Source organism: Heterodontus francisci, unplaced genomic scaffold, assembly GCF_036365525.1.
Source record: "Heterodontus francisci isolate sHetFra1 unplaced genomic scaffold, sHetFra1.hap1 HAP1_SCAFFOLD_1125, whole genome shotgun sequence".
Lineage (NCBI taxonomy): Eukaryota > Metazoa > Chordata > Chondrichthyes > Heterodontiformes > Heterodontidae > Heterodontus > Heterodontus francisci.
Genome location: NW_027141170.1, coordinates 110,895 through 138,352, shown reverse-complemented (window position 1 = coordinate 138,352; position 27,458 = coordinate 110,895). Strand labels below are relative to the sequence as shown.

At 37.2% G+C, this 27,458-nt stretch overlaps 1 protein-coding gene across 2 annotated transcripts in view; it reads right to left on the bottom strand.

Moving 5' to 3' along the window:
- The window catches only part of LOC137362375 (circumsporozoite protein-like), an 84,918-nt gene that overhangs the window by 17,077 nt on the left and 40,383 nt on the right, over positions 1-27,458 (bottom strand). For both annotated transcript variants that reach the window (XM_068026780.1, XM_068026779.1), the window contains exon 4: positions 25,386-25,563. In XM_068026780.1, the coding sequence (XP_067882881.1) occupies positions 25,386-25,563 (178 nt within the window). The remainder of the gene's footprint in view (positions 1-25,385; positions 25,564-27,458) is intronic.

The window sequence follows — 27,458 nt, the reverse complement described above, 5'->3', positions numbered from 1 at the left end:
TAAACACACACACTGATATAAACACTGATATATACACTGATACACACTAATACACACACACTGATATAAACACACACACTGATATAAACACTGATATATACACTGATACACACTAATACACACACACTGATATAAACACACACACTGATATAAACACTGATATATGCACTGATACACACTAATACACACACACTGATATAAACACACACACTGATATAAACACTGATATATACACTGATACACACTAATACACAATCACTGATATAAATACACACACTGATGTAAACACTAATATAAACACTGATACACACTAATACACACACACACTGATATAAACACACACACTGATATAAACACTGATATATACACTGATACACACTAATACACACACACACTGATATAAACACACACACTGATATAAACACTGAGATATACACTGATACACACTAATACACACACACTGATATAAGCACACACACTGATATAAACACTGATATATACACTGATACACACTAATATAAACACACACACTGATATAAACACTGATATATACACTGATACATACTAATACACACACACTGATATAAACACACACACTGATATAAACACTGATATATACACTGATACACACTAATACACACACACTGATATAAACACTGATATAAACACTGATACACACTAATACACACACACTGATATAAGCACACACACTGATATAAACACACACACTGATATAAACACTGATATATACACTGATACACACTAATACACACACACTGATATAAACACACACACTGATATAAACACTGATATATACACTGATACACACTAATACACACACACTGATATAAACACACACACTGATATAAACATTAATATATACACAGATACACACTAATACACACACACTGATATAAACACACACACTGATATAAACAGATATATACACTGATACACAGTAATACACACACACTGATATAAACACACACACTGATATAAACACTGATATATACACTGATACACACTAATACACACACACTGATATAAACACTCACACTGATATAAACACTAATATATACACTGATACACAGTAATACACACACACTGATATAAACACACACACTGATATAAACACTGATATATACACTGATACACACTAATACACACACACTGATATAAACACACACACTGATATAAACACTGATATATACACTGATACACACTAATACACACACACTGATATAAACACTGATATAAACACTGATATATACACTGATACACACTAATACACACACACTGATATAAACACACACACTGATATAAACACACACACTGATATATACACTGATACACACTAATACACACACACTGATATAATCACACACACTGATATAAACACTGATATATACACTGATACACACTAATACACACACACTGATATAAACACTGATATAAACACTGATACACACACTGATACACACACACTGATATGAACACACACACTGATATAAACACTGATATATACACTGATACACACTAATACACACACACTGATATAAACACTGATATATACACTGATACACACTAATACACACACACTGATATAAACACTAATATAAACACTGATACACACTAATGCGCACACACTGATATTAACCCTGATATATACACTGATACACACTAATACACACACACACTGATATAAACACACACACTGATATAAACACTGATATATACACTGATACACACTAATACACACACACTGATATAAACACACACACTGATATAAACACTGATATATACACTGATACACACTAATACACACACACTGATATAAACACACACACTGATATAAACACTGATATATACACTGATACACACTAATACACAATCACTGATATAAATACACACACTGATGTAAACACTAATATAAACACTGATACACACTAATACACACACACACTGATATAAACACACACACTGATATAAACACTGATATATACACTGATACACACTAATACACACACACACTGATATAAACACACACACTGATATAAACACTGAGATGTACACTGATACACACTAATACACACACACTGATATAAGCACACACACTGATATAAACACTGATATATACACTGATACACACTAATATAAACACACACACTGATATAAACACTGATATATACACTGATACATACTAATACACACACACTGATATAAACACACACACTGATATAAACACCGATATAAATACTGATACACACTAATACACACACACTGATATAAGCACACACACTGATATAAACACACACACTGATATAAACACTGATATATACACTGATACACACTAATACACACACACTGATATAAACACACACACTGATATAAACACTGATATATACACTGATACACACTAATACACACACACTGATATAAACACACACACTGATATAAACATTAATATATACACAGATACACACTAATACACACACACTGATATAAACACACACACTGATATAAACAGATATATACACTGATACACAGTAATACACACGCACTGATATAAACACACACACTGATATAAACACTGATATATACACTGATACACACTAATACACACACACTGATATAAACACTCACACTGATATAAACACTAATATATACACTGATACACAGTAATACACACACACTGATATAAACACACACACTGATATAAACACTGATATATACACTGATACACACTAATACACACACACTGATATAAACACACACACTGATATAAACACTGATATATACACTGATACACACTAATACACACACACTGATATAAACACTGATATAAACACTGATATATACACTGATACACACTAATACACACACACTGATATAAACACACACACTGATATAAACACACACACTGATATAAACACTGATATATACACTGATACACACTAATACACACACACTGATATAATCACACACACTGATATAAACACTGATATATACACTGATACACACTAATACACACACACTGATATAAACACTGATATAAACACTGATACACACACTGATACACACACACTGATATGAACACACACACTGATATAAACACTGATATATACACTGATACACACTAATACACACACACTGATATAAACACACACACTGATATAAACACTGATATATACACTGATACACACTAATACACACACACTGATATAAACACACACACTGATATAAACATTAATATATACACTGATACATACTAATACACACACACTGATATAAACACACACACTGATATAAACAGATATATACACTGATACACAGTAATACACACACACTGATATAAACACACACACTGATATAAACACTGATATATACACTGATACACACTAATACACACACACTGATATAAACACTCACACTGATATAAACACTAATATATACACTGATACACAGTAATACACACACACTGATATAAACACACACACTGATATAAACACTGATATATACACTGATACACACTAATACACACACACTGATATAAACACACACACTGATATAAACACTGATATATACACTGATACACACTAATACACACACACTGATATAAACACTGATATAAACACTGATATATACACTGATACACACTAATACACACACACTGATATAAACACACACACTGATATAAACACACACACTGATATAAACACTGATATATACACTGATACACACTAATACACACACACTGATATAATCACACACACTGATATAAACACTGATATATACACTGATACACACTAATACACACACACTGATATAAACACACACACTGATATAAACACTGATATATACACTGATACACACTAATACACACACACTGATATAAACACTGATATATACACTGATACACTCTAATACACACACACTGATATAAACACACACACTGATATAAACACTGATATAAACACTGATACACACTAATACACACATACTGATATAAACACTGATATATACACTGATACACTCTAATACACACACACTGATATAAACACACACACTGATATAAACACTGATATATACACTGATACACACTAATACACACACACTGATATAAACACACACACTGATATAAACACTGATATATACACTGATACACACTAATACACACACACTGATATAAACACTGATATAAACACTGATACACACTAATACACACACACTCTGATATAAACACACACACTGATATAAACACTAATATATACACTGATACACTCTAATACACACACACTGATATAAACACACACACTGATATAAACACTGATATATACACTGATACACACTAATACACACACACTGATATAAACACTAATATATACACTGATACACGCTAATACACACACACTGATATAAACACACACATTGATATAAACACTGATATATACACTGATACACACTAATACACACACATTGATATAAACACACACATTGATATAAACACACACACTGATATAAACACTGATATATACACTGATGCACACTAATACACACACACTGATATAAACACACACACTGATATAAACACTGATATAAACACTGATACACACTAATACACACACATGGATATAAACACTGATATATACACTGATACACACTAATACACACACATTGATATAAACACACACACTGATATAAACACTGATATATACACTGATACACACTAATACACACACACTGATATAAACACACACACTGATATAAACACTGATATATACACTGATACACACTAATACAAACACACTGATATAAACACACACACTGATATAAACACTGATATAAACACTGATACACACTAATACACACACATGGATATAAACACTGATATATACACTGATACACACTAATACACACACATTGATATAAACACACACACTGATATAAACACTGATATATACACTGATACACACTAATACACACACACTGATATAAACACACACACTGATATAAACACTGAAATATACACTGATACACACTAATACACACACACTGATATAAACACACACACTGATATAAACACTGATATAAACACTGATACACACTAATACACACACATGGATATAAACACTGATATATACACTGATACACACTAATACACACACATTGATATAAACCACACACTGATATAAACACTGATATATACACTGATACACACTAATACACACACACTGATATAAACAAACACACTGATATAAACACTGATATATACACTGATAGACACAAATACACACACACTGATATAAACACACACACTGATATAAACACTGATATATACACTGATCCACACTAATACACACACACTGATATAAACACACACACTGATATAAACACTGATATATACACTGATCCACACTAATACACACACACTGATATAAACACACACACTGATATAAACACACACACTGATATAAACACTGATATAAACACTGATACACACTAATACACACACACTGATATAAACACACACACTGATATAAACACTGATATATACACTGATACACACTAATACACACACACTGATATAAACACTGATATATACACTGATACACACTAATACACACACACTGATATAAACACACACACTGATATAAACACTGATATATACACTGATACACACTAATACACACACACTGATATAAACACACACACTGATATAAACACTGATATATACACTGATCCACACTAATACAGACACACTGATATAAACACACACACTGATATAAACACACACACTGATATAAACACTGATATAAACACTGATACACACTAATACACACACACTGATATAAACACACACACTGATATAAACACTGATATATACACTGATACACACTAATACACACACACTGATATAAACACTGATATATACACTGATACACACACACTGATATAAACACACACACTGATATAAACACTGATATATACACTGATACACACTAATACACACACACTGATATAAACACACACACTGATATAAACACTGATATATACACTGATACACACTAATACACACACACTGATATAAACACACACACTGATATAAACACTAGTATATACACTGATACACACTAATACACACACACTGATATAAACAAACACACTGATATAAACACTGATATATACACTGATACACACTAATACACACACACTGATATAAACACACACACTGATATAAACACTAATATATACTCTGATACACACTAATACACACACACTGATATAAACACTGATATAAACACTGATACACACCAATACACACACACTGATATAAACACACACACTGATATAAACACTGATATATACACTGATACACACTAATACACACACACTGATATAAACACACACACTGATATAAACACTGATATATACACTGATACACACTAATACACACACACTGATATAAACACACACACTGATATAAACACTAATATATACACTGATACACACTAATACACACACACTGATATAAACACACACACTGATATAAACACATACACTAATATAAACACTGATACACACTAATACACACACACTGATATAAACACACACACTGATATAAACACTGATATATACACTGATACACAGTAATACACACACACTGATATAAACACACACACTGATATAAACACTGATATATACACTGATACACACTAATACACACACACTGATATAAACACACACACTGATATAAACACACACACTGATATAAACACTGATATAAACACTGATACACACTAATACACACACACTGATATAAACACACACACTGATATGAACACTGATATATACACTGATACACACAAATACACACACACTGATATAAACACACACACTGATATAAACACTGATATATACACTGATACACACTAATACACACACACTGATATAAACACACACACTGATATAAACACTGATATAAACACTGATACACACTAATACACACACACTGATATAAACACACACACTGATATAAACTCTGATATATACACTGATCCACACTAATACACACACACTGATATAAACACTGACACTGATATAAACACTGATATATACACTGATACACACTAATACACACACACTGATATAAACACACACACTGATATAAACACACACACTGATATAAACACTGATATAAACACTGATACACACTAATACACACACACTGATATAAACACACACACTGATATAAACACTGATATATACACTGATCCACACTAATACACACACACTGATATAAACACAGACACTGATATAAACACTGATATATACACTGATACACACTAATACACACACACTGATATAAACACACACACTGATATAAACACACACACTGATATAAACACTGATATAAACACTGATACACACTAATACACACACACTGATATAAACACACATACTGATAAAACACTGATATATACACTGATACACACTAATACACACACACTGATATAAACACACACACTGATATAAACATTGATATATACACTGATACACACTAATACACACACACTGATATAAACACACACACTGATATAAACACTGATATATACACTGATACACACTAATACACACACACTGATATAAACACACACACTGATATAAACACTGATATATACACTGATACACACTAATACACACACACTGATATAAACACACACACTGATATAAACACTGATATATACACTGATACACACTAATACACACACACTGATATAAACACACACACTGATATAAACACTAATATATACACTGATACACACTAATACACACACACTGATATAAACACACACACTGATATAAACACTGATATATACACTGATACACACTAATACACACACACTGATATAAACACTAATATAAACACTGATACACTCTAATACACACACACTGATATAAACACACACATTGATATAAACACTGATATATACACTGATACACACTAATACACACACACTGATATAAACACACACACTGATATAAACACTGATATATACACTGATACACAGTAATACACACACACTGATATAAACACACACACTGATATAAACACTGATAGAAACACTGATACACACTAATACACACAGACTGATATAAACACACACACTGATATAAACACTGATATATACACTGATACACACTAATACACACACACTGATATAAACACTGATATAAACACTGATACACACTAATACACGCACACTGATATAAACACTGATATATACACTGATACACACTAATACACACACACTGATATAAACACACACACTGATATAAACACACACACTGATATAAACACTGATATATACACTGATACACACTAATACACAGACACTGATATAAACACACACACTGATATAAACACTGATATATACACTGATACACACTAATACACACACACTGATATAAACACACACACTGATATAAACACTGATATATACACTGATACACACTGATATAAACACACACACTGATATAAACACTGATATAAACACTGATACACACTAATACACACACACTGATATAAACACACACACTGATATAAACACACACACTGATATAAACACTGATATGTACACTGATACACACTAATACACGCACACTGATATAAACACACACACTGATATAAACACTGATATATACACTGATACACACTAATACACACACACTGATATAAACACACACACTGATATAAACACTGATATATACACTGATACACACTAATACACACACACTGATATAAACACACACACTGATATAAACACTGATATAAACACTGATACACACTAATACACACACACTGATATAAACACACACACTGATATAAACACACACACTGATATAAACACTAATATGTACACTGATACACACTAATACACACACACTGATATAAACACACACACTGATATAAACACTGATATATACACTGATACACACTAATACACACTCACTGATATTAACACTAATATATACACTGATACACACTAATACACATACACTGATATAAACACACACATTGATATAAACACTGATATATACACTGATACGCACTAATACACACACACTGATATAAACACTGATATAAACACTGATACACACTAATACACACACACTGATATAAACACTGATATATACACTGATACACACTAATACACACACACTGATATAAACACACACACTGATATAAACACTGATATATACACTGATACACACTAATACACACACACTGATATAAACACACACACTGATATAAACACACACACTGATATAAACACTGATATATACACTGATACACACTAATACACACACACTGATATAAACACTAATATATACACTGATACACACTAATACACACACACTGATATAAACACACACACTGATATAAACACTGATATATACACTGATACACACTAATACACACACACTGATATAAACACTGATATATACACTGATACACAGTAATACACACACACTGATATAAACACACACACTGATATAAACACTGATATATACACTGATACACACTAATACACACACACTGATATAAACACACACACTGATATAAACACTGATATATACACTGATGCACACTAATACACACACACTGATATAAACACTGATATATACACTGATACACACTAATACACACACACTGATATAAACACTGATATAAACACTGATACACACTAATACACACACACTGATATAAACACACACACTGATATAAACACTGATATATACACTGATACACACTAATACACACACACTGATATAAACACACACACTGATATAAACACACACACTGATATAAACACTGATATATACACTGATACACACTAATACACACACACTGATATAAACACACACACTGATATAAACACTGATATATACACTGATACACACTAATACACACACACTGATATAAACACTGATATATACACTGATACACACTAATACACACACACTGATATAAACACACACACTGATATAAACACTGATATAAACACTGATACACACTAATACACACATACTGATATAAACACACACACTGATATAAACACTGATATATACACTGATACACACTAATACACACACACTGATATAAACACACACACTGATATAAACACTGATATATACACTGATAGACACAAATACACACACACTGATATAAACACACACACTGATATAAACACTGATATATACACTGATCCACACTAATACACACACACTGATATAAACACACACACTGATATAAACACTGATATATACACTGATCCACACTAATACACACACACTGATATAAACACACACACTGATATAAACACACACACTGATATAAACACTGATATAAACACTGATACACACTAATACACACACACTGATATAAACACACACACTGATATAAACACTGATATATACACTGATACACACTAATACACACACACTGATATAAACAAACACACTGATATAAACACTGATATATACACTGATAGACACAAATACACACACACTGATATAAACACACACACTGATATAAACACTGATATATACACTGATCCACACTAATACACACACACTGATATAAACACACACACTGATATAAACACTGATATATACACTGATCCACACTAATACACACACACTGATATAAACACACACACTGATATAAACACACACACTGATATAAACACTGATATAAACACTGATACACACTAATACACACACACTGATATAAACACACACACTGATATAAACACTGATATATACACTGATACACACTAATACACACACACTGATATAAACACTGATATATACACTGATACACACTAATACACACACACTGATATAAACACACACACTGATATAAACACTGATATATACACTGATACACACTAATACACACACACTGATATAAACACACACACTGATATAAACACTGATATATACACTGATCCACACTAATACAGACACACTGATATAAACACACACACTGATATAAACACACACACTGATATAAACACTGATATAAACACTGATACACACTAATACACACACACTGATATAAACACACACACTGATATAAACACTGATATATACACTGATACACACTAATACACACACACTGATATAAACACTGATATATACACTGATACACACTAATACACACACACTGATATAAACACACACACTGATATAAACACTGATATATACACTGATACACACTAATACACACACACTGATATAAACACACACACTGATATAAACACTGATATATACACTGATACACACTAATACACACACACTGATATAAACACACACACTGATATAAACACTAGTATATACACTGATACACACTAATACACACACACTGATATAAACAAACACACTGATATAAACACTGATATATACACTGATACACACTAATACACACACACTGATATAAACACACACACTGATATAAACACTAATATATACTCTGATACACACTAATACACACACACTGATATAAACACTGATATAAACACTGATACACACCAATACACACACACTGATATAAACACACACACTGATATAAACACTGATATATACACTGATACACACTAATACACACACACTGATATAAACACACACACTGATATAAACACTGATATATACACTGATACACACTAATACACACACACTGATATAAACACACACACTGATATAAACACTAATATATACACTGATACACACTAATACACACACACTGATATAAACACACACACTGATATAAACACACACACTAATATAAACACTGATACACACTAATACACACACACTGATATAAACACACACACTGATATAAACACTGATATATACACTGATACACAGTAATACACACACACTGATATAAACACACACACTGATATAAACACTGATATATACACTGATACACACTAATACACACACACTGATATAAACACACACACTGATATAAACACACACACTGATATAAACACTGATATAAACACTGATACACACTAATACACACACACTGATATAAACACACACACTGATATGAACACTGATATATACACTGATACACACAAATACACACACACTGATATAAACACACACACTGATATAAACACTGATATATACACTGATACACACTAATACACACACACTGATATAAACACACACACTGATATAAACACTGATATAAACACTGATACACACTAATACACACACACTGATATAAACACACACACTGATATAAACTCTGATATATACACTGATCCACACTAATACACACACACTGATATAAACACAGACACTGATATAAACACTGATATATACACTGATACACACTAATACACACACACTGATATAAACACACACACTGATATAAACACACACACTGATATAAACACTGATATAAACACTGATACACACTAATACACACACACTGATATAAACACACACACTGATATAAACACTGATATATACACTGATCCACACTAATACACACACACTGATATAAACACAGACACTGATATAAACACTGATATATACACTGATACACACTAATACACACACACTGATATAAACACACACACTGATATAAACACACACACTGATATAAACACTGATATAAACACTGATACACACTAATACACACACACTGATATAAACACACATACTGATAAAACACTGATATATACACTGATACACACTAATACACACACACTGATATAAACACACACACTGATATAAACATTGATATATACACTGATACACACTAATACACACACACTGATATAAACACACACACTGATATAAACACTGATATATACACTGATACACACTAATACACACACACTGATATAAACACACACACTGATATAAACACTGATATATACACTGATACACACTAATACACACACACTGATATAAACACACACACTGATATAAACACTGATATATACACTGATACACACTAATACACACACACTGATATAAACACACACACTGATATAAACACTAATATATACACTGATACACACTAATACACACACACTGATATAAACACACACACTGATATAAACACTGATATATACACTGATACACACTAATACACACACACTGATATAAACACTAATATAAACACTGATACACTCTAATACACACACACTGATATAAACACACACATTGATATAAACACTGATATATACACTGATACACACTAATACACACACACTGATATAAACACACACACTGATATAAACACTGATATATACACTGATACACAGTAATACACACACACTGATATAAACACACACACTGATATAAACACTGATAGAAACACTGATACACACTAATACACACAGACTGATATAAACACACACACTGATATAAACACTGATATATACACTGATACACACTAATACACACACACTGATATAAACACTGATATAAACACTGATACACACTAATACACGCACACTGATATAAACACTGATATATACACTGATACACACTAATACACACACACTGATATAAACACACACACTGATATAAACACACACACTGATATAAACACTGATATATACACTGATACACACTAATACACAGACACTGATATAAACACACACACTGATATAAACACTGATATATACACTGATACACACTAATACACACACACTGATATAAACACACACACTGATATAAACACTGATATATACACTGATACACACTGATATAAACACACACACTGATATAAACACTGATATAAACACTGATACACACTAATACACACACACTGATATAAACACACACACTGATATAAACACACACACTGATATAAACACTGATATGTACACTGATACACACTAATACACGCACACTGATATAAACACACACACTGATATAAACACTGATATATACACTGATACACACTAATACACACACACTGATATAAACACACACACTGATATAAACACTGATATATACACTGATACACACTAATACACACACACTGATATAAACACACACACTGATATAAACACTGATATAAACACTGATACACACTAATACACACACACTGATATAAACACACACACTGATATAAACACACACACTGATATAAACACTAATATGTACACTGATACACACTAATACACACACACTGATATAAACACACACACTGATATAAACACTGATATATACACTGATACACACTAATACACACTCACTGATATTAACACTAATATATACACTGATACACACTAATACACATACACTGATATAAACACACACATTGATATAAACACTGATATATACACTGATACGCACTAATACACACACACTGATATAAACACTGATATAAACACTGATACACACTAATACACACACACTGATATAAACACTGATATATACACTGATACACACTAATACACACACACTGATATAAACACACACACTGATATAAACACTGATATATACACTGATACACACTAATACACACACACTGATATAAACACACACACTGATATAAACACACACACTGATATAAACACTGATATATACACTGATACACACTAATACACACACACTGATATAAACACTAATATATACACTGATACACACTAATACACACACACTGATATAAACACACACACTGATATAAACACTGATATATACACTGATACACACTAATACACACACACTGATATAAACACTGATATATACACTGATACACAGTAATACACACACACTGATATAAACACACACACTGATATAAACACTGATATATACACTGATACACACTAATACACACACACTGATATAAACACACACACTGATATAAACACTGATATATACACTGATGCACACTAATACACACACACTGATATAAACACTGATATATACACTGATACACACTAATACACACACACTGATATAAACACTGATATAAACACTGATACACACTAATACACACACACTGATATAAACACACACACTGATATAAACACTGATATATACACTGATACACACTAATACACACACACTGATATAAACACACACACTGATATAAACACACACACTGATATAAACACTGATATATACACTGATACACAGTAATACACACACACTGATATAAACACACACACTGATATAAACACTGATAGAAACACTGATACACACTAATACACACAGACTGATATAAACACACACACTGATATAAACACTGATATATACACTGATACACACTAATACACACACACTGATATAAACACTGATATAAACACTGATACACACTAATACACGCACACTGATATAAACACTGATATATACACTGATACACACTAATACACACACACTGATATAAACACACACACTGATATAAACACACACACTGATATAAACACTGATATATACACTGATACACACTAATACACAGACACTGATATAAACACACACACTGATATAAACACTGATATATACACTGATACACACTAATACACACACACTGATATAAACACACACACTGATATAAACACTGATATATACACTGATACACACTGATATAAACACACACACTGATATAAACACTGATATAAACACTGATACACACTAATACACACACACTGATATAAACACACACACTGATATAAACACACACACTGATATAAACACTGATATGTACACTGATACACACTAATACACGCACACTGATATAAACACACACACTGATATAAACACTGATATATACACTGATACACACTAATACACACACACTGATATAAACACACACACTGATATAAACACTGATATATACACTGATACACACTAATACACACACACTGATATAAACACACACACTGATATAAACACTGATATAAACACTGATACACACTAATACACACACACTGATATAAACACACACACTGATATAAACACACACACTGATATAAACACTAATATGTACACTGATACACACTAATACACACACACTGATATAAACACACACACTGATATAAACACTGATATATACACTGATACACACTAATACACACTCACTGATATTAACACTAATATATACACTGATACACACTAATACACATACACTGATATAAACACACACATTGATATAAACACTGATATATACACTGATACGCACTAATACACACACACTGATATAAACACTGATATAAACACTGATACACACTAATACACACACACTGATATAAACACTGATATATACACTGATACACACTAATACACACACACTGATATAAACACACACACTGATATAAACACTGATATATACACTGATACACACTAATACACACACACTGATATAAACACACACACTGATATAAACACACACACTGATATAAACACTGATATATACACTGATACACACTAATACACACACACTGATATAAACACTAATATATACACTGATACACACTAATACACACACACTGATATAAACACACACACTGATATAAACACTGATATATACACTGATACACACTAATACACACACACTGATATAAACACTGATATATACACTGATACACAGTAATACACACACACTGATATAAACACACACACTGATATAAACACTGATATATACACTGATACACACTAATACACACACACTGATATAAACACACACACTGATATAAACACTGATATATACACTGATGCACACTAATACACACACACTGATATAAACACTGATATATACACTGATACACACTAATACACACACACTGATATAAACACTGATATAAACACTGATACACACTAATACACACACACTGATATAAACACACACACTGATATAAACACTGATATATACACTGATACACACTAATACACACACACTGATATAAACACACACACTGATATAAACACACACACTGATATAAACACTGATATATACACTGATACACACTAATACACAGACACTGATATAAACACACACACTGATATAAACACTGATATATACACTGATACACACTAATACACACACACTGATATAAACACTGATATATACACTGATACACACTAATACACACACACTGATATAAACACACACACTGATATAAACACTGATATAAACACTGATACACACTAATACACACATACTGATATAAACACACACACTGATATAAACACTGATATATACACTGATACACACTAATACACACACACTGATATAAACACACACACTGATATAAACACTGATATATACACTGATACACACTAATACACACACACTGATATAAACACACACACTGATATAAACACTGATATATACACTGATACACACTAATACACACACACTGATATAAACACACACACTGATATAAACACTGATATATACACTGATACACACTAATACACACACACTGATATAAACAAACACACTGATATAAACACTGATACACACTAATACACACACACTGATATAAACACACACACTGATATAAACACTGATATATACACTGATACACACTAATACACACACACTGATATAAACACTAATATATACACTGATACACACTAATGCACACACACTGATATAAACACTGATACACACTAATACACACACACTGATATAAACACACACACTGATATAAACACTGATATAAACACTGATACACACTAATACACACACACTGATATAAACACACACACTGATATAAACACTGATATATACACTGATACACACTAATACACACACACTGATATAAACACACACACTGATATAAACACTGATATATACACTGATACACACTAATACACACACACTGATATAAACACACACACTGATATAAACACTAATATATACACTGATACACACTAATACACACACACTGATATAAACACACACACTGATATAAACACTGATATATACACTGATACACACGAATACACACACACTGATATAAACACTGATATATACACTGATACACACTAATACACACACACTGATATAAACACACACACTGATATAAACACACACACTGATATAAACACTGATATATACACTGATACACACTAATACACACACACTGATATAAACACACACACTGATATAAACACTGATATATACACTGATACACACTAATACACACACACTGATATAAACACACACACTGATATAAACACTAATATATACACTGATACACACTAATACACACACACTGATATAAACACACACACTGATATAAACACTGATATATACACTGATACACACTAATACACACACACTGATATAAACACTGATATATACACTGATACACACTAATACACACACACTGATATAAACACACACACTGATATAAACACACACACTGATATAAACACTGATATATACACTGATACACAGTAATACACACACACTGATATAAACACACACACTGATATAAACACTGATATATACACTGATACACACTAATACACACACACTGATATAAACACACACACTGATATAAACACACACACTGATATAAACACTGATACACACTAATACACACACACTGATATAAACACACACACTGATATAAACACACACACTGATATAAACACTAATATGTACACTGATACACACTAATACACACACACTGATATAAACACACACACTGATATTAACACTAATATATACACTGATACACACTTTTTAAAAAAAAAACACACTAATACACACACACTGATATAAACACACACACTGATATAAACACACACACTGATATAAACACTAATATGTACACTGATACACACTAATACACACTCACTGATATTAACACTAATATATACACTGATGCACACTAATACACACACACTAATATACACACGCTGACACAAACATCACACACTGACACAAACACTAACTATACGATAATACACAGTACTACACACAAACTGACACAAACACATGCACTGACACACATACATATATACACACTGACATAAACACACACACTGACACATACACACACACTGACACATGCACACACGCTGATACATACGCACTGACACATACTCACACACTGACACAAACACAGACACTCTGACACATACACACACTCTGACACATACACACACACTGACGCATACACACACGCTGATACATACGCACTGACACATACACACACACTGACACATACACACACACTGATACATCCTTACTGACACATACACACACACTGACACAGACACACACACTCTGACACATACACACACACTGACACATACACACACGCTGATACATACTCACTGACACATACACACACACTGACACATACTCACACACTGACACAAACACACACACTCTGACACATACACACACACTGACACACACACACACACTCTGACACATACACACACACTGACACATACGCACTGACACATACACACACACTGACACATACACACACACTCTGACACATACACACACACTGATACATACGCACTGACACATACTCACACACTGACACAAACACACACACTCTGATACATACACACAAACTGACACATACACACACGCTGATACATACGCACTGACACATACTCACACACTGACACAAACACACACACTCTGACACATACACACACACTGACACATACACACACGCTGATACATACGCACTGACACATACACACACAGTGACACATACACACACACTGACACATACACACACGCTGATACATACGCACTGACACATACACACACACTGACACATACACACACACTGACACATACACACACGCTGATACATACGCACTGACACATACACACACACTGACACATACACACACACTGACACATACACACACGCTGATACATACGCACTGACACATACATACGCACTGACACATACACACACACTGACACATACACACACACTGACACATACACACACGCTGACACATGCACACTGACACATACACATACTAATACATCCTTACTGACACACACTAATACACACACACTGACACAAACACACACACTCTGACACACACACACACACTGACACATACACACACGCTGACACATACACACTGACACATACACACACACTGACACATACACACACACTGACACATACACACACGCTGATACATACGCACTGACACATACACACACACTGACACATACACACACACTGACACATACACACACGCTGATACATACGCACTGACACATACACACACACTGACACATACACACACACTGACGCATACACACACGCTGACACATACACACACGCTGATACATACGCACTGACACATACACACACACTGACACATACACACACGCTGATACATACGCACTGACACATACACACACACTGACACAAACACACACGCTGATACATACGCACTGACACATACACACACACTGACACAAACACACACGCTGATACATACGCACTGACACATACACACACACTGACACATACACACACCCTGACACAAACACACATGCTGATACATACGCACTGACACATACATACGCACTGACACATACACACACACTCTGACACAAACACACACGCTGATACATACGCACTGACACATACATACGCACTGACACAAACACACACGCTGATACATACGCACTGACACATACACACACGCTGATACATATGCACTGACACATACACACTCACTGACACAAACACACACACTGACACAAACACACACGCTGTTACATACGCACTGACACATACATACGCACTGACACATACACACACACTCTGACACAAACACACACGCTGATACATACGCACTGACACAAACACACACGCTGATACATACCCACTGACACATACATACGCACTGACACAAACACACACACTGACACAGACACACACACTGACACATACACACACACTGACACATACACACACGCTGATACATACGCACTGACACATACACACACACTGACACAGACACACACACTGACACATACACACACGCTGATACATACGCACTGACACATACACACACACTGACACATACACACACACTGATACATACGCACTGACACATACACACTCACTGACACAAACACACACACTCTGACACATACACACACACTGACACTGGCACATACACACACGCTGATACATACGCACTGACACATACACACACACTGACACATACACACACGCTGATACATACGCACTGACACATACACACTCACTGACACAAACACACACACTGACACATACACACACACACTGACACTGGCACATACACACACGCTGATACATACGCACTGACACATACACACACACTGACACAGACACACACACTGACACATACACACACGCTGATACATACGCACTGACACATAGACACACACTGACACATACACACACGCTGATACACACGCACTGACACATACACACACACTGACACATACACACACACTGACACATACACACACGCTGATACATACGCACTGACACATAGACACACACTGACACATACACACACACTGACACATACACACACGCTGATACATACGCACTGACACATACACACACACTGACACATACACACACACTGACACATACACACACGCTGATACATACGCACTGACACATACACACACACTGACACATACACACACGCTGATACATACGCACTGACACATACACACACACTGACACATACACACACACTGACACATACACACACGCTGATACATACGCACTGACACATACACACACACTGACACATACACACACACTGACACATACACACACGCTGATGCACACACACTGACACATACACACACACTGACACATACACACACGCTGATACATACGCAGTGACACATACACACACGCTGACACATACACACACGCTGATACATATGCACTGACACATGCACACACGCTGACACATACACACACACTGACACATACACACACGCTGATACATACGCACTGACACATACACACACACTGACACATACACACACACTGACACATACACACACGCTGATACATACGCACTGACACATACATACGCACTGACACATACACACACACTGACACAGACACATACACACACGCTGATACATACGCACTGACACATACACACACACTGACACATACACACACACTGACACATACACACACGCTGATACATACGCACTGACACATACACACACACTGACACATACACACACACTGACACATACACACACGCTGATACATACGCACTGACACATACATACGCACTGACACATACACACACACTCTGACACATACACACACACTGACACATACACACACGCTGATACATACGCACTGACACATACACACTGACACATACACACACTCTGACACATACACACACACTGACACATACACACACACTGACACATACGCACTGACACATACATACGCACTGACACATACACACACACTCTGACACATACATACGGACTGACACATACACACACACTGACACATACACACACGCTGATACATACACACACACTGACACATGCACACACACTGACACATACACACACGCTGACACATACATACGGACTGACACATACACACACACTGACACAAACACAGACACTCTGACACATACACACACACTGACACATACACACACGCTGATACATACGCACTGACACATACACACACACTGATACATACACACACGCTGATACATACGCACTGACACATACACACACACTGACACATACACACACACTGACACATACATACGGACTGACACATACACACACGCTGACACATACACACGCACTGACACATACACACACACTGACACAAACACAGACACTCTGACACATACACACACACTGACACATACACACACGCTGATACATACGCACTGACACATACACACACACTGACACATACACACACACTGACACATACACACACGCTGATACATACGCACTGACACATGCACACACACTGACACATACACACACACTGACACATACACACACGCTGATACATACGCACTGACACATACACACACACTGACACATACACACACACTGACACAGACACATACACACACGCTGATACATACGCACTGACACATACACACACACTGACACATACACACACACTCTGACACATACACACGCACTGATACATACGCACTGACACATACATACACACTGACACATACACACACACTCTGACACATACACACACACACTGACACATACACACACACTGACACATACACACACGCTGATACATACGCACTGACACATACACACACACTGACACATACACACACGCTGATACATACACGCTGATACATACGCACTGACACATACACACACACTGACACATACACACACACTCTGACACATACATACGGACTGACACAAAAACATGCACACTAACACACACACGCTCACTCCTTGACACCCACAGACACATACATACACGTGTCGATTCACACACATGGACCAACACAAACAGACGAACACTGAGACACTCACACGCGTACAGATTTTCACACTCAGACACTCGCACTTGGCTTGAAGCATGGTGCAGGAGGGAGGGCTTTAGATCCTTGGGCCATTGGGACCAGTTCTGGGGCAGGAGGCACCTATTCAAAAGAGATAGGTTGCACCTCAACAGGACTGGGATCCATGTCCTCGTGGGGAGGTTCACCAGTGTGGTTGGGGAGGTTTAACAGTTAATTGTCAGGGGGATGGTTACCAGCACATAGAAACTGTAAAGAGGAATACGGGGGAGGTGCCAGAGGATTGGAGAGTGGCAAATGTGACACCCTTATTCAATAGAGGAAAGGGGGTAAGGACAGTCCTAGCAACTACACATCAGTGGTGGGAAAGGTTTTAGAATCAATAAAACAGGGAAAATATCATCGGACACTTGGAGAGGTTGGAGTTAATTAAGGATATCAGCATGGATTTGTAAAATGCAGATCCTGCTTGACTAATCGAATTGAGTTTTTTGATACAGTAGCAGAGAAGGTTGATGATGGGAATGTGGTGGATGTTGTCTATATGGATTTTAAGAAAGTGTTTGATAAGTTAGCACATGAAAGGGTGGTTAAGAAAATTGAAGTTCATGGAATAGGAGGGCCAGTGTCCAATTGGATAAAAAAGTTAGCTTAAAGACAGAAAACGGAGTCGTCATAAATGGTTGTTTTTCAGACTGGGGGATGGTAGACAGTGATGTTCCCCAAGGGTCAGTGCTGGGACCACTGTTTTTTCTTGCTGTATATAAATGACCTGGATCTCTGAATACAGAGCAGAATCTCAAAACTTGCTGACGACACCAAACACGGAGGTGCAATAAACAGTGAGGACGATATGAACCACCTGCAACAGGACAGCGATAGGCTAGCAGAGGTGGAAGATGGAATTTAATACTGACAAGTGTGAGGTGATGCATTTCGGCTGAAGGAATAGGGAGAGGCAATATATACTTAATGGTACAGTTTTAAAGAACGTGCAGGAACAGAGAGACCTGGGGCTGCCTCTGCGTCGGTCTTTGAAGGTGGCAGGACATAGTGAGAGAGTGGTTAGTAAAGTAGATGGGATCTTGGGCTTTATAAATGGAGACATTGAGTACGAAAGCAGGGAAGTTACGCTGAACCTTTACAAAGCTCTGGTTCGGCCCCCAACTGGAGTGTTGGCGTCCAGTTGCGGTCGCCACACTTCGGGGAAGGATGTGAGGGTCCTTGAGAGGGGGGGGTGCGGAGGAGATTGACCAGAATGGTCCCAGGGAACGAGGGACCAACGTTCATGTGGAGAGACTGGGAGAAGCTGGGATTGTTCTCCCCCGGACCGAAGGAGACGGAGGGGAGATTGGAAGGAGGCGTACGAGACTCTGAGAGGTTCGGATAAGGTAGACCAGGAGAAACAGTTCCCATTCGCTGATGGTACAAGGCCCAGGGAGACACAGATTACAGGCTCTGGGGAAGAGAGACAGTGGCGGAGGAAGTGAGGGGGAGCTATTTGACGCAGCGAGGGGTCGTGACCGGGAACTCGCTGCCTACAGAGTGCGGCGGAAACTGAGACGGTGAACCATTTCAAAGGGAAACTGGACGGACAATTGCAGGACACAAACTCGTGGGGTCACGGGGGATCGAGCGGGGCGGAGGGAGGAGTGGGGGTGGGTGAGTGGAACTGAGTGGAAGGCTCTTGTGTGGAGGCGGGATGCACTCCTTGGGACAAATGGCCTCCACCTGAGCAGTAAATGACTCCACGACACTCATCCACTCACTCAGTTGGACGGAGAGCGAGTCTTTGAGAGCCTTTCCCACTCTCTACTCACCTCGGTCCTGTATTTCCCCGAGGATTGATCCTAGAAGGGGACTGGGATAACGGTGGCGCTCTGTATACAGGACGTCCCACAGCGCAGACACCTCCTCCGGACTCTTCCTCGATACCTCATCCAGCAGCACCCGCGCTGCTCTCCTCGCACCCTGGCGGATCTCAATCCCCCGCACCCTCTGTGTGATAAATGGAGCCAGGACAGAGTTAGCCCAAGCAAGGAGGAGACTCACTCCCCAGAAATACGCAGGGTGGAGCGGGGCAGGGGGAGCTTCCAAGACAAAGGGGAAGGAGCAAAGGGGATAGTGAATCCTACACAGGAACAGGAGGATTCCATTCAGCCCCCCTCGAGCCTGTTACACAGGAACAGGAGGATCCCATTCAGCCCCCCTCGAGCCTATTACACAGGAACAGGAGGATCCCATTCAGCCCCCACGTCGAGTCTCATCCTCCTGTTCAAATCCCCCCATGGCCCCTCACCCCCTCCCTCCCTATCTCTGTAACCTCCTCCAGCCCCTACAATTCTCACCCTCCTGTTCAAATCCCCCCATGGCCCCTCCCCCCCCCCCTATCTCTGTAACCTCCTCCAGCCCCTACAATTCTCATCCTCCTGTTCAAATCCCCCCATGGCCCCTCCCTCCCTCCTCCCTAACTCTGTAACCTCCTCCAGCCCCTACAATTCTCACCCTCCTGTTCAAACACCTCCATGGCTCCTCGCTCCCCTCCCTCCCTATCTCTATAACCTCCTCCAGCCCCTACAATTCTCACTCTCCTGTTCAAATCCCTCCATAGCCCCTTGCTCTCCTCCCTCCCTATCCCTATAACCTCCTCCAGCCCCTACAATTCTCACCCTCCTGTTCAAACCCCTCCATGTCTCCTCACCCCCTCCCTCCCGATCTCTGTAACCTCCTCCAGCCCCTACAATTCTCATCCTCCTGTTCAAACCCCTCCATGGCCCCTCACTCTCCTCCCTCCCTATCTCTGTAACCTCCTCCAGCCCCTACAATTCTCATCCTCCTGTTCAAACCCCTCCATGGCCCCTCACACTCCTCCCTCCCTATCTCTGTAACCTCCTCCAGCCCCTACAATTCTCATCCTCCTGTTCAAACCCCTCCATGGCCCCTCGCTCTCCTCCCTCCCTATCTCTGTAACCTCCTCCAGCCCCTACAATTCTCATTCTCCTCTTCAAATCTCTCCATGGCCCCTCGCTCTCCCTCCCTCCCTATCTCTATAACCTCCTCCAGCCCCTACAATTCTCATCCTCCTGTTCAAACCCCTCCATGGCCCCTCGCTCCTCTCCCTCCCTATCTCTGTAACCTCCTCCAGCCCCTACAATTCTCACCCTCCTGTTCAAACCCCTCCATAGCCCCTCGCTCCTCTCCCTCCCTATCTCTGTAACCTCCTCCAGCCCCGACAATTCTCACCCTCCTGTTCAAACCCCTCCATAGCCCCTCGCTCCTCTCCCTCCCTATCTCTGTAACCTCCTCCAGCCCCTACAATTCTCATCCTCCTGTTCAAACCCCTCCATGGCCCCTCGCTCCTCTCCCTCCCTATCTCTGTAACCTCCTCCAGCCCCTACAATTCTCATCCTCCTGTTCAAACCCCTCCATGGCCCCTCGCTCCTCTCCCTCCCTATCTCTGTAACCTCCTCCAGCCCCTACAATTCTCACCCTCCTGTTCAAACCCCTCCATAGCCCCTCGCTCCTCTCCCTCCCTATCTCTGTAACCTCCTCCAGCCCCTACAATTCTCATCCTCCTGTTCAAACCCCTCCATGGCCCCTCGCTCCTCTCCCTCCCTATCTCTGTAACCTCCTCCAGCCCCTACAATTCTCATCCTCCTGTTCAAACCCCTCCATGGCCCCTCGCTCCTCTCCCTCCCTATCTCTGTGACCTCCTCCACCCTCCGAGATCTCTGTGACTCCTCCCATCTCGGCCTCTTGAGCATTCCCCCCGATTCCCACCGGCTCCACCATTGGTGGCCGTCCCTTCAGCCGCCCCTGGTGGAGGGGGGAGGTCCCGAGCTCTGGAATCCCCTCCCTCATCCTCTCTCTATCTCCCTCTCCCTCTCGCTCTA